General features: G+C 50.9%; 1 protein-coding gene across 1 annotated transcript in view; it reads right to left on the minus strand.

Annotated features, from left to right (window-relative positions):
- LOC105469885 (solute carrier organic anion transporter family member 2A1) overlaps positions 1-14450 on the minus strand; it is a 97930-nt gene that overhangs the window by 9793 nt on the left and 73687 nt on the right. The window contains exons 4-11 of the mRNA XM_011721462.3: positions 12490-12714; positions 11198-11296; positions 9043-9179; positions 6758-6836; positions 6048-6212; positions 4773-4962; positions 2566-2731; positions 55-218 (exon numbers count right to left, since the gene is read on the minus strand). Of these exons, the coding sequence (XP_011719764.1) occupies positions 55-218; positions 2566-2731; positions 4773-4962; positions 6048-6212; positions 6758-6836; positions 9043-9179; positions 11198-11296; positions 12490-12714 (1225 nt within the window). The remainder of the gene's footprint in view (positions 1-54; positions 219-2565; positions 2732-4772; positions 4963-6047; positions 6213-6757; positions 6837-9042; positions 9180-11197; positions 11297-12489; positions 12715-14450) is intronic.

Below are 14450 nucleotides of genomic sequence, written 5' to 3' on the forward strand. Positions count from 1 at the left end.
GAGTTGTGGGGAAGGAGAAGCCATGCCCCAGACCCCCAGAGGTTTGCCACTCACCGCAGAACCATCATGTAGAGGGGGTTGTGGGAGATGCAGGCTATCAGGGACACGAAGGAGATGAGGAAGATGGCCGGGAGCAGGAAGTGGGCACAGGGGACAGGGCACGATCCTGTCTTTGCTGAAGCGGATCCCCCAGTCACACAGCTGCAGTTCAAATAGATCTTGAAGAAGAAGGGGAGGGGAAAAGGGGAAACTTTGTGATTATTTCACTTTCACACACTTCAGAGGTCTGCACCAGCTCTTCCTGGAGACTTAGCTTTCAACCCTTGTGTTCTCTGGATCTGGTTCCCAGGGAAGCTGGGTGAGGCTGAGGAGGCCAGGTGAGGATTTCAAGCTGGCCCAGGGGTCCCACCTCTGTCACTGTTTGGGCAACAGAAACCATCTTCTGGGATGGGCTGGGCTCCTCCAGAAGTCACATCTGCCTCTGGATTCCCCGGGAACACTGCCAGGCTAGGCCCCCCACCCCCAGCTTGGAGCCAGGGGCCCAGGAGGGCTCTCCTTTGGGCCAGGCCTCCTGTGCCCAGCAGTGGCGGTTTTGCAGATTGTTGTTTTTGCTGTTTGTGTGTTTATTGCAGAGGGAGGCATAACCAGTAGGAGGGCAACGGGAACACAGTGGAATTCCCTGAGTTCTGATGCTGTCAGGCCTTTGCTGGAGCTCCTGCCTGAAAGAAACTCCTTCTGCCTAGAAGGGACTCCTGAGGAGGCCCCTGTCTCAAGTCTGCAAGTCCATATGGCTCAATACTGTTGTCCAACTCACTTTAGTGGCCACTGCCCTTGTCTGGTGGTCTTCACCTTCCTTCGCTGCCCTTGTCAGATGGCCCAGCCTGTGACAATTTCAGTGTCCAAGCAGTTACAGGACTAATATTGGAACTAATGGACTAGTATATTTCCTTCTGCCAACAGTGGTAACTATGCACCCTCTTCACTTGGCCCCTAGGAAACTCCAAAGTTAGTTATATACAATATGGCTATTACTCTCTTCAGTCTAGATTTTTTAAATAGAGACTTTTTTCTTTATAATTTACTGTTTTTTTTCTTGATATTTTGCTAATGGATTTTTGTCTTGAGGTACGTATGCTGTTATGGGAAACTTGCCAAGATTATTTCTGGAAGTAGGTGACTCAGAGGTAAGTTAACAAAGATAAGAAAACCACAGAAGCCAACACAACTGGAAGGCAACTCAAAGAGCATCTTGTCCAAGTTCCTTGTCCTTCCTCTGCCTGGGAGCCACGCTCCTTTGCCCGCGGAGGTGGCAGTGGCAGCAGCCTTGCCCTGTCCTTTCAGAGGAGGTTGGTAACTAGGCACTAGCCTTGCCCATCTCCTCCATACAGGCTTAAGGGAATAAGGCATGTTCCTAGCTTACGTTAACTGCACAGTCTTCTCATTGCTCAGCAGTTCCTAAGCCTGGCCCGCCTGGCTCTGGCTCCTGCCTGCTCCCTGGCCAGCTGGGCGTGACACTCCTCCTGCAGCACCAAGCCTGGCCTTTTCTCTTCTTTCCTACAGCGTGCCCAGTACATTCATGCCCATGGGACTTGTACTTGCTGCTCCCTTTAGCTGGAATGCTGCTCCTGGTGTGCATAGAATTCTGTTCTGATTGTTCAGTTCTAATGTCACCCCCTCCGGGAGGCCCCTGGGAACTCTCCATCCTATTAAGTCCTTCCATGGCATGGGTTACTTTCTAGAATTACCCTGTGTGTTTATTTGATAGAATGCACACTCCATGAGAACAGGGACCTTGTCTGATGGGTTCACTATCACATCCTCAGCACTCACGGCTGTGCCCAGTGTTCTGTTTATTGAATAACTAAACAAATGACTCAAGTCAGTTTGCTGCTGGCTGATCCTAGGAGGTGTGGAGCCACAGAAAAATGGACTGAACTTTGCCAAGCAAGTCCAGTGAATGGAGGCTGCCCAAGTGGAAGGCTGGTGGCCAGAAGATAAATGGCTTTGAATAGAAGTGCCCCAAACTGAGGCAGAGCCCTGCATTCAAGTCCCAGGTCAGCCCGGAATACCTGCATGACTTCAGGCCAGCCATGTGGCCACACCTGGGAGTTGAGGGGTTGGACCAAATGCCCTCAGCTACTGCTTCTGGCTCTACCCTTCCAGGTCCATGTCACAGCAGGCTAATGCCCTCAATTTATCTGGGCCACGGCCAACCTGCAGGACCCAGAGATGCCCGTGAGGATCCTTCAGGATGGGGCTCCAAGGCCTCAGCTGAAGGAGTGCTTTGACTGGTTTCTGCTCTGAGCAGTTAGGCCTCAAGAATGTGAATTTGTTGGATGTCGGCCAGTCTTTAATTGACTGTGGGCTGTCGGCATCTGGTCATGACCTCAGGGGTAGGGAGGTAGAGAGAGGCTGGATGTGGCTCAGAGGAGGCCAGGATGCTGGTAATGAGTGTGTGTGTGGAGCCCCGCCTATCCTGGAGCCGAGAAACAGTCTTTGAGGGCATGCACTGAGCTCCGAGATCCTGTGGGGCTCCTCTTGCCTCTGGACCCTGGCTGCCCTTACCAATTGCTTGGAGGTTGCAGAGCTCATGTTGATGTTTCTGCAGCCAGCGTGGCAAGGGGAGAGGTACTCAATTCCATTGTCCCCACAGACCGGGTGGAAGATAGAATCTGGGCACGAGCAGTCCCTGCGGCAGGCAGGAGGCTGCGGATGTATAGAACTTGATGTGCTGCCAGCAAAAGAGGAAATGGGGAGTCAAACAAAGCAAGACCAAAGAAAAACCCTACCCTCCAGCCCAGTGTGAGTTCCTGGCCTGATGAGTGTGTCTGTGCATCTTTATTTATTTTGGGCCAGTGCCACCGTGGGATGTGGATTATGCCTGGTGGAGCCAACAGTGAATTTGCCACTGGTTAGTGGTCACGGCATCTCTCCATTTCTTCTGCCACTAGGAGCCCAAATCCACTAATTATGTGCTGGGAAGGCCTGAGTGGTGAATCCTCTGCCACAGTAGGGGTCAAGACAACCAACCAACCAGAAAGGGCAGCTGCAGTGGGCAGGTCACAGACAATATTTGCCTTCCCTCTTCTTCAGCCTGAAAAACAGTGGCTGGGACCACTGAGGCAATCCAGGATTTAGTTAGCTCTCTGTCTCCTGGCTTAATGTAGACCTTGCCTAGGTTACTGTATCCCCTTGAGCTTCAACCAGAGCTTTCACTGGTTGATCTCACTGTTCCCCGGTATCTGACATTCATGACCTTCTTCAGGGAGGGTTGGGAAAGGGGCTGACAAACCACTGTCCAGATATTTCACTAGTATAACTGTACAAATGAGAGTTCATCTCATGTGCCAGACGCTGTGCCCGGGGGCACATGCATAATCATCACAATGAGTCTACAGTGAATTACTCGCCTTCTGTGGATTAGAAAACCAAAGCTTAGAGAAGGTAAGTAACTCCCCCAACTAGTAAGGAGCACTGGCATAGAGTCCAGGCCTGTCTGAGGACAAAGCCGTGTGCTAAACTCCCAGTGGACGCTGCCAAAAGGCCCAAAGGCTTCTCGACTTTTCTCAGTCCACAGTCAGCCTGCAGAAGTGCTGTACAGACCAGGGGTGAGCTCCCTACCCCAAGCAACCCTCCCTTCCCTCAAACCCCTTCTCTCCTTCACCCACCAAAGACAGAGGAGGTCATTTCAAAGAAAAAAAAATAGAGAAAAGACCAGGGCTAAAAGGTACAGCATCTCCAAATGTTGCAACTTTATTAGGCAAAGTCTAAAAAAAAGCTTGTTGACAGGTGGCACCCGGGAAAAATAATAATAAAATGCCCCTTGCTTGGCTTCGTCCCCCTCACAGGGCTCTGAAGCTCTTCCTGAACATAAAGCCCAAGTTAACACTGTGACCCATATCGCTGTCTGCAAACCCACAGGCAGACTTTACCTGCCCTCCTCCTCACCTGCCCTAAGTTTTCAAGTCTGCCATCACTCTCATTATTATTCTCCAGATCTTTTCAAGTCTCCTTTCATCTCTCTTCAGCAGCTCAATGAAACTGAAATTCTAGCCAGCACAGAGCTGATGCTAAACATAGCTTATTTCCTGGTTCCTGTGGCTCACAGCCCTACAAATTCATCCTGAAATCAAACAAATTAGTTTTTGGTGCTTCTTAAGAAAACAGAACTCTAACCCTGATTGCTGGTGGCCCAGTAAGAGCCTTTGATCTCTTCTCATAATGGAGCATACCATTCAAGACCTGATTTTCTAAGTTGCCACGTGAGAGATCAGATCAAAAGTGAGCCGGGCGGGGTGGCTCACGCCTGTAATTTCAGCACTTTGGGAGGCTGTGGCAGGCAGATCACTTGAGGTCAGGAGTTTATGACCAGCCTGGCCAACATGGTGAAACCCCACCTCAACTAAAAATACAAACATTAGCCGGGTGTGGTGGTACACACCTGTAAGGCCAGCTACTTGAGAGGCTGAGGCATGAGAACTGCTTGAACCTGGGAGAAACACTTGAACCTGGGAGGTGGAGTTTGCAGTGAGCAAACTCCTTGAACCTGGGAGGTGGAGAAACACTTGAACCTGGGAGGTGGAGTTTGCAGTGATCACGCCACTGCACTCCAGTCTGGGTGATGGAGCAAGACCAGAATCTGTCTAAAAAAAAAAAAAAAAAATGTGTACAGCAGAGAAGAGAGTTGAGGAAGCAGGAAGGAAGATGTATAACAGCCAGATCTAGGCCCTGGCCTTAGCAAAGGGGATCTCTGTGCCCCTTATTCCCATTACCTAGGGGGGTAGACTTCGGCCACAGTTGGGGTGGAGCATCCCATGAAGAACAGAGGAACACAAAGGATCATGGAGATGGTGATGATGGTGGTAGCTACGCGGGGAATGGTTTGCAGAGAGAAAACAAAGCGCTTCATGAGGATTCCTCCAAACAGCATCCCCAAGGCTGCAGCAGGTAGGTTCACAGCACCTATAAGTGAAAAGAAGGAGGTGATCCGGGTGCACAGGCCTGGGACTGCATGTGGGCTACAAATAGTGAGCCGGATCACTGAGAAGGAAGCATGGTTTCAGGAAGGAACATTTGGTATGTTAAATTGTAATATAAATAGCTGACATTAATTGAGCATCTACTGCTTGCCAGGCACACCTAGAGAAATATCTTGAGACAGGATTGCCTTGCCTATACAAAGAATATAGAAGTGGGGTTCTTGTAGCTTAAGAGATGTGGGTTGAATATGCATTTATTAAGCACCTTTCATTCCTTGGGGCCTCTTTGCATGGGACCACATGAGGTTAGCAACACGAGAGTGGTGACCCCTATGTACCAGTCAGAGGTGGAAGGCCTGAGGGGTAAAGTCACAGCCAAGGACCAGCCAGGGGGTACACGGGAGTCACCCTCAAATCTCATGCACTGATCACCTTGCCAACTCCATATGGTTAAACTCACCTGTGAGTTGAGCCCAGTGATTTCCTAGGGTACTTGGTGGGACCACATCTGTAGTTCTCAACACGTTGAAAAAATACTAATGCTGGGCCCCACCTCCAGAGATTCTGGTTTCATTAGCCTGGGGTAGGGCTGGGCATCTGTGTTTTGTAAAGCTCTCCAGAGGAGCCTCTGGTGCAGCCTCGGTTGAGAATCACTAAACCGTGTACTCTCTAACCAAAGCAAATATATTCAGGTCCCTGGAGAAGAAGAGAAAACCCAGGAGGCATTTTGTCTAACCTCAAATTCAACCTTCCCTCTTTTCCTGTGTTGTCCCTGATGGTGTCAGGGCCTTTGGGAAGCTGTCAGACTTCCAGCCCCTTTACAGGGAGGAAGGCAGCCCCCAGCCTCCACCCACTCCTGACTGGAAGGATAGGAGTCAGAAATCTGCCAAGAACTTTCTAGATTGCCAACCAGGAAAACTGTCCTTAAAATTCTTTCTCCTGGGCAGTCCTCCTCTGGCCCCTGCCTGTGTCCGGTCTGGCCTGCACCCATCCCTGAATGGATGGCTGGAGTGCCTGCCTCCTGGCCCAGGCAAGCCCTGTGGCTCCTGCAGCACCCTCTGGACTCACCAATGAGGAAGTTGGCGTAGGCCGCTGAGGTGCCATACTGCTTCTCCAGGAACTTATTGAGGAAGGTGGAAAGGCCAGCAATGACGGAGGAGAAGGTGCACTGGGCCAGGACCACCAGCACGAAGAGTGGGTTCATCAGGAGCCTCAGAAAGATGCGGGGAAACTCTGTGAACAGACCATCGTCAAGAGCCGGCTTCTGTGGCAGCCAGCATGGGGCACCCCTTCCTGCCCCCTCCTTCTGAGGAACTCTCTTTTCTAGGAAGGGGCAGAATCTGAGCACCAGGATGTTCTGTGGCCAGTCTAGGGGCATACAGCCACTCGAGCCCCCTCTCCACATGCTCATAGTGCCTAAAAGAAACCAGGTGGCAGGCAGATAGAAATAGGACTAACACTGGAAACAGTCTCCTCACATGCCTGCCACCCCACAAGAAGGCAAGAGGGGAAGTGGGAGAAGAACATGGGACCAGACCGCGGGGTGGCCACGTGACTGATCCAGTGCAGTTTGGGTCTCCTGGTCCCTGCAAAGCAGTGGTCACCAGGATCCCTGGCAGAACCCCTGGGCTGCAGGCACACCTAGGGGATGGGCCAGTTACAGGCCATCTGCTCCTACTGCCCCTTACCACATACAATACCACAGGGGCTGGGGTCCCCTGGCCATTATCCTCTCCCTTGCACTATGCCAGCCCACCCAGGGCTGCAGAGTCAGTTACGTTTAATGAAATCCACCAGGGAGCCTCTTGACTTGGCCTCCTCCAACTTCCTTGCTTCGTCTGCTGTGGCAGGATTCCTCTGAAGGCAATAAAAGGGGTGAATGTTCATGGCTCAGGCTCACTGCAGCTACCCTTCCCTGGAGTCTCTGGCCTCAGAGGCTCAAGGCTGGGTGGAGGTGAGCCACCCCAGGGCGTGTGTGCATGGGAGGGCATCCAGAGAATGCTCTCTTGAAGCAAACAACACCTGCATTTCCGTGAGCCCGGTGTTTTGGCCGACAATCAAAACACATCTATGTCAATGCCTCCCACGATACCTGTGGGCATATTATTTCATATCTAACTTTCCCATGACTGTTGCCAAAGGTGTCTTCCTGGACCCCACTCCTCACCCCCATCTGTCATGGCTACACTTCTCCCCTACGCTCAGATTCCAGGGGATACTGGCTTCTGGGATACTCTGGTCTAGAATGCCATCTGTTTCCAGTCCCACCCTCCTCCCCCTCTCTATCTCCTCTCTGGGATTCTTGCTTCCTCCTGAGCCTAAAGGTGAGTGCTGCTCAAGGCTCTGTCCTAAACCTTTACCTGCACTTTCTTGGGTATACTACCCCAGGGAACCTTCGTACCTCTTCTGACCTTGTCAGCTCCAGCTTAAGGCCCTGCAGCTCTGAGCTACCTTTCAGATGTGAGGCCCCTGGGCTCTGACAGCATTAGGATCCTGCCGGGAACTCATTGCCAGGAATAGGCTCTCCCATTCACTGAGTGCTTACTCCTGCTGGGCCCGTGCCCAGTATTCACATGCTTTGTCTCATTCCTCACAACTCCTTCCCATATCGCTACTCTAATTAGCTGGAGCACTGTAAAGAAGAGGAAGCTTAGGAACAAAGAAACTTGGCAAAGATGACTCAGCTAGTTTATTGCTTTTTAATTTTTTTAATTATTTTTTTAGAGGCAGGGTCTCACTCTGTCACCCAGGCTGGTGTGCAGTGGTGCAGTCATAGCTCACTGCAGTCTTGAACTCCTGGGCTCAAGTGATTCTCCCACCTCAGCCTCCCAAGTAGGTGGGACTACATGCACTCAACACCATGCCCAGCTAAGTTTTTAAAATAATTTTTTTTTTTGTAGAGATGGGGTCTTGCTATGTTGCCCAGGGTGGTCTTGAACTTCATTCCTTCCCTACCCACCAATCTCAACCTGGGCTCAAGCAATCCTGCCTCGGCCTCCTAAAGTGTGAGATTACACACCTGGCCAACTCAGCTGGTTTATAAGTAGAAGAGCTGCATTCAAACCCTGCCTGACCCCAGCACCTGCATGATGTGCAGCCAACCTCTGAAATTCTTCCCCAAGACAAGCTGAGGTCCTCCCATCCCTGCCCCTCTTCCCCCGGCTGGGCCTAGATTTTATATACCTCATTGTCAAACATTGAGCTCTATTTTGAGGCTTGAAGCCTGGGCATAAACTTTAGCTCCTTCTTCTCCTCCAAGCCAGCTCACTGCTGAGCCCTTCTGGGCATCCACCCTAGGAATGTCTATCCTTATCCTTGCCCTGTCCCAGCTCTCTGACAACCATTGCTGCATTCCCCATCTCTCACCTGGTCTCTGCACTGGCCTCTTCAGATCTCCAGCCTCCATTCCTTCCCTACCCTCTAAACTCAACCTAGCTGCCATATTGCCACCCAAGTAGCCACCCAGTCACTGCAGTGCTCCAGAACTTCATGAAATTAGAACAATCTTTAGACCCTTCAGCTTGACATCAAGCCCCTACCCAGACTTCTCTTCCTTGCTCTCCATTCTCATCCTGCCCTCATTCCTTTCCCCAGTAGGTATGACGAAGATGCTCAGAAGGTCCCCCGCTCAAAATATGCTCCAATCTCAGCCACCCTCATACTCTTCAATGCTAGAAATCCCTCAGTTTTTCAGGTTCAAACATTGACAGGCCCTATTAAATGTAAAAGTTGACTATACCAGGTCGCAGACTTGGCTTTTATTGGCTCTTAATTCTTTAGCTCAATTTAGATAAGCTCAGTGTTTCCCAAACTGTTTCCTGGAGGTTTCCTGACCCTCGAGATGCTGACATGGTAAGGGAACATGGAGGAGATACCACCTTTTGGAAATTCACCAACACCCTCACCTCTCAAAGCCTCTGGGAAGTCCTGCATCATGAAATTTGTTTAGATTTCACCCTGGATTTGCTTAACATGCTGTAGCTTTTTAGCTCTATTTATTTTCTACCCCCACATCCCTTTCTTAAACTCCAATAGGTAGAGTCATGGGCTCTTGGAACCTTACCTTTGCTCCTATGGGCATTACTCGAGGGAAGAAAAAAAAGGGGAAAGACGTGAGAACCAAGAAGACTGAAGAAATAAGCAGGCCTAGCCACCAGGCTCCAATCCATCGGGGGTCACCCGGGACCAAGTTAACTGCAGCTGAAGAGAAACCAAAGGGTGCAAGTGTTTGTTGAATGCGTGATCTCACCTTACTGGAAACAGAAACCTCTGATCAGAGGGAGTTTTACTGATTTTCTTCCCAGGATGGAGAAGAGGCAAGCCATGAGCTAGATTCTTGGTCAAAACAGCATTCCCTCTCCCAGCTATTCGTCTTCCCAGAGGACCAGGGCCACTGCACATGAAGCAGAGCATCAGAAAATCCCTGGGCAGGAGGGAGCAGTACCTTCACCTCCTTATTCAACTCCCAGCCCGTGGTAGGAGTAGTGAAGAAGGGAGCTGACTCTCACTCACAAGGGCACACCATGGGCCAGACCCTAGACCACGTGTTTTCCATCTGTTTTCCACTGGGTTCTTCTAGCAAGTCTGCCCACTTCTCACCAGTCGAGAAACTGAGGATAGAAGGGGTTAAGTCCCTTGCCTCAGGTTAAGGCTAGTATGTGCCATTTCATTGGTCAATTTCAAACCTATGTCTTCCTGATACACAAACCTGCCCTCTTAACCATTAAACTACTGCCTCCCAACTTTATGGATCCCTAACAAAGGAGGCCCCATAATCCTTAGAAGCCTAAAGAAACAGCCATCAACTGTGTGAGCTGCCTGGCTTCCAAAGGAGCAGCTTTCTCTTGGCAATTCTCTTGCACACGTGTAAAAGTCTGCCATTGTGTTTCTCTGGGTAAAGAAACTATCCAGGCATAAAGGGAAGGAGAAGGTGGCAGAACGGTTCAGTCAAATCATGACAAGCATCCCTGGGCACTGCCCTGAGTGGACTGGGCGCTCAGTAGCTGGTCTCTTTGGACAACCAAGAGCCAGGAACCAATTCGGGAAGTGCCAGCAAAAGGACAGAGATGGCTTGATTCTGAGATATAAGACACGCCCCTGGCTTTCCACTTTCATTTGAAGTACAGCCAAATGACACCATGCAGATGGCACTGTGGTCTGACAGTCCTAGGGATGGGAGTCTAGGCTCTGGCAGCATGGTTGCAACTAGCACCTGCCAGATATCTGTGACCTGACCTGTGTGCAGGGCACTGGTGTGGGTGCTCTTCCTGGAGTCTGGCTCAGTCCTGCCTTTCAGCCACAGCTCCAGCTGAGCTGGAACTTCGTATCCCACCCACACACTCGCCACACTCTCCACCCTACAGCACTTTGCCTGTCCCTCTGTTATGGTGCTGACCTTCCCCATCTTGTGGGAGACTGGGTAGTGTGGGACATGCTCACAAAGGCGGGAAGCCCTTGCTTGATTCATCCTGGGGCTGGCTCCCTGAATGGTTATCGCAGAACTTAGGCCAGTGTCTAGGGACTATATCTTCTCATCCATACCACTTGTTGAAGAATACAAACTCATACTGTTGACTTCTTAATATACATCAGGCTTGTTCTGATCTTTACAACTTTATTTTACTATCATTAGCTCCATTTTATAGATGAGGCAGCTGAGGCACAGAAAGACAAAGTCGCTTGCCTAAGATCACTTGGCTAGTAGGAGATGGAACCAGGCTGAGACCCAGGCAGTCCCATCCCAGCACCCACACAGTCAAACACCATGTTATACCCTCTGGATGTGAGTCATCATCCATGTGTATATTTTATATGGTGTTTCCTTTTTTCCTCAAAAGAGCTCTTATTAAATCGTTTCTTTTTTTAAAAAATAACCAGCAATATCTTAGAATCAAAGAACCATAGAAATATTTTTAATGCCACCACCAACATGAGCACTGTGGTGGCAACACCTGAGGTCCTGCCCTAGGTCTCCAAACTTCTTAAGGACGGAAAGTGAGTTTGCTTCAGCAGGTTGTTCCCCCCAGTAGCCAGCGTGGGCCCTGAGAGGAGGCACACACTGTCTGCTCCTAGCTGTCTGAGGGACTGCAGGGATGAATGAGGACGTGGCAGAGCACATCTGGATCTGAAGCTTCATTCTCTGTTCTGATTGAATGAGGGGGCCGGGGGCTGCTTTATTGAGCTGGGGATGGGAGTGGGTATCCTCTGCACACACTCACCTGTGTTGACTCTGCCGTAGTCCACGTAGATCTGCAGCATGACAGAGCCCAGCAGGTACCCGAAAGCCGGTCCAAATACAGAGATGGCAAATAAGATGGCTGGAAATGGAAGTAAGGGGAAGGAGACTGAGAGAAATGGAGAGAGTCTGGCCGTGGGAACTCCCAAGCTGAGGGAGAGTCTTGAGATGTCACTCCATCTGTCCCCAAGCCTGATAAGCACACACCTATGGCATCTCCCACCAGCAAGGCCAGAACCACTCAAGATTCCAAGACATATAGAACCAAGGCTATTTCTACCTCCAGCCAACTTCCAAAGAGACCTGCTTGCCAGGAAGGAAACAGGCTCCAAGGCATTTAAAAATGCCAGGTGATGCTCCCTGTGGGTACAATGCTGAGGGCCCTCGGAGGAGCTTATGGTGCCACAGAGCCTGTGGGGGTGGTCTGTCTCATCTGGAGTATAGGCCCTGAGGATGCTCAAAGTGGCTTGTTCTATTTTTTTTTTTTTTTTTTTTTTAGGTGGAGTTTCACTCTTGTTGCCCAGGCTGGAGTGCAATGGTACAATCTTGGCTCACTGCAACCTCTGCCTCCAGGGTTCAAGTGATTCTCCTGCCTCAGCATCCCAAGTAGCTGGGACCACAGGTGTGCGCCACCATGCCCAGCTAATTTTGTATTTTAAGTAGAGACGGGTTTCTCCATGTTGATCAGGCTGGTCTCGAACTCCCGGCCTCAGGTAATCCACCTGCCTCGGCCTCCCAAAGTGCTGGAATTACAGGCATGAGCCACCATTTCCAGCCCAAAGTGGCTTGTTCTAAGGGAAGGATTTGGGCATTCACATGGTCATCTGCTATCTGCTTTGCATGGGCTTCTTTGAGGCCAACCTTCCCCTAAGTGGATGTCTCAGAGAAGACATGTGTGTCCTGGCCTGTGCCTGAGGACTAGACAGCAACAGTAGCTGCTGTTGGTTTAGGGTCTGTCCAGTGCGCAACACCAGCTAAGTGGTTACATACGCCATCTCATGTATCCCACAGTCATCCAGTGCACGGATAATATCAGCTTCATTCTAGAGGTGAGAAACCTGGGGCCCTGGGGTTCAGCCACTTGCCTCAGATCACATAGCTGGGAGGTAATAGAGCTGACATTCAAACCAAATCTGTCTGATCTCCAGGCCTTTGAATTCATTTGCTGGTTGTAAGCAAAGAGGGTGGGACCTCAGTTTAGTCCCCCAGGGCCTCATCAAGTGCTATATCAGGACCTCACCCCTCCCCAAAACCCTCTTCAAACCGGTGACTCACAGATGTACAGGGGCGAGTTGCTGGGCTCTGAGAAGTCGTCCACATAGGAGATCCCAAATGGCTGAATAGGCACTGTCCCGATGCCAGCCAGCAGCTGGGCAACCACCATCAGGCCCCACATGCTGCTGGTCTTCTGGGGGTTCTGGGTGGTGCTGTGGCACTTACTGGGAGGCAGGTCCTGCCAATGCTTCTGGCAGAGCTCAGCCTGCAAGTGGCTGTTGTTTCCTGCAACGAGAGTGCTTGCTGGTCTCCAGGTTCCATCGGCTGGCCTCTAAACCTGGCCTTTCTCCCAGGCCCCTTGGGGAAGGACCAACTCTGGCCAGAGGCTGTGCTAGCAAACAGGACATGGCCCCTAAGGATCACGTCCTTCTGTCTGGCCAGCAGGAGGGACTCTAGAAACTAAGGTGAGAGAGAGGTAGAATGTGGGCTCCCCGGCACCAGGAGCTGCTGTTTCTCAGGTGGAGAGGAATCTTCCTCTCGTGAATGTCCATGCCTTCTCCTCCATGGGCACTGGTGGGCAGCGAGCACGGAGAGGCCAGTACCTTCATCCATGGAGGAAAGGGGCACCCAGCTGGAAAAGGGGGTTCCAGGGTCAAAGCCCAGGACCGTGGGCCTCCAGCACCCTGTGCTCAGCCCTGGGGCTCTGGGCCTCCAGGGTTCTTTTCAGCAGGACAGAGGTCATGCTGTTGCACCGGGTTGGTGTCACCTATAACCTGGGTTGCATCCCTGGTTGTGACTCCCAGAGCCTTCACTTCTTAGTGAACCCAGCACCAAGTCACACTGGAAGACCTACTGCCAAAGACATTTAATATCCTTGCCATTCTGGGGAAGCTCCCAGAACTTCTGATGCTGGAGGGGCTTTAAGACCCTCTAGTTCAACCTCTCATATTACAGGTGGGGAAGCTGAGGCTGCTTCTTGAAGCCCTTCTGTGAGGGTCCCAGACACCCTGGGTGAGGCCTGTGGGCACTGTGGTTCCTGTGGCTGTGGCCCTTGCCAGGCTGGACTGCCACTTCCACGCGTCTGTTTTTAATTTGGCCCACACCAAGCGATTAGCATTGTCAGCTCTCCAAAGCCTTAGGGGTTCTTGAGGGCTCCTTTCCATGAGATCCCCTTTTCCTGTCTCATTCAGGCTAATGGAAACCGCTGATGTCACTGATCTCACTCACTTAACACTCATGGGATTCTGTTTAATTCTCACTTGTGCTGCCCTGAGCTAGGTGAGCCTAAGTCCCACAGAGAGGAAAACCGAGCGCCATAGACTAGCCCTGCTCCTCACACTGGACTGTGCTGGTGCTGTTGGGCTCAGGGCTGCCCTGGATGGTGGGGCTGGGGAGAGGGGTCTGTGCTCTTCATTGCCCTTTCCCCTCTCCCCAGTCGCACACCCCTCACCCAGCCTGGCCCCACTGTTGTCTGCCCTCTACATGGTGTCTATGCAGGACACATTTGAAAGTTGCTGTCATGGGAGCTCCCCCATCAGTCAGGGAAGCCTGTCCCAGGAAAAGGAAAGGAAGCCAAGGTGTCTGTTTGGTCAGGGTCATCTAGACCTTCAAGAGCTGTGTTCATGGAAGGAAGCATCCAGGCAAGCAGCCAGGGACTGTGGTCAGGGTCCCTCTGTACCTCCCTCTTCCCACTCCATGTTCATTATCCTGCCTTTCAATGGCAGAATTCAAATAGAGTGGCCCGACCACATGATGACATAATATGCAACCTTTTAGAATTAGGGTGAAAATATAGCCTTTTTTTTTTTTACATGGAAAGACAGCTGGAACTGCTTATTAGAATAAAAAAAAAGTAACTAGTAGTTTGGAGAAGAATATGTTCCCTAATTTATAAAACGTTTGTGGACTACTTGAATATGCAGAGAAAACCTCTGGAAGACTAAGGCTTTCTCTGGGTAACGAGACTGTGCTGATCGGCTTTCTCTGGGTAACGAGACTGTGCTGATCGGCTTTCTCTGGGT

The sequence above is a fragment of the Macaca nemestrina genome, chromosome 2 (genome assembly GCF_043159975.1).
Source record: "Macaca nemestrina isolate mMacNem1 chromosome 2, mMacNem.hap1, whole genome shotgun sequence".
In the NCBI taxonomy this organism is placed as follows: Eukaryota; Metazoa; Chordata; class Mammalia; order Primates; family Cercopithecidae; genus Macaca; species Macaca nemestrina.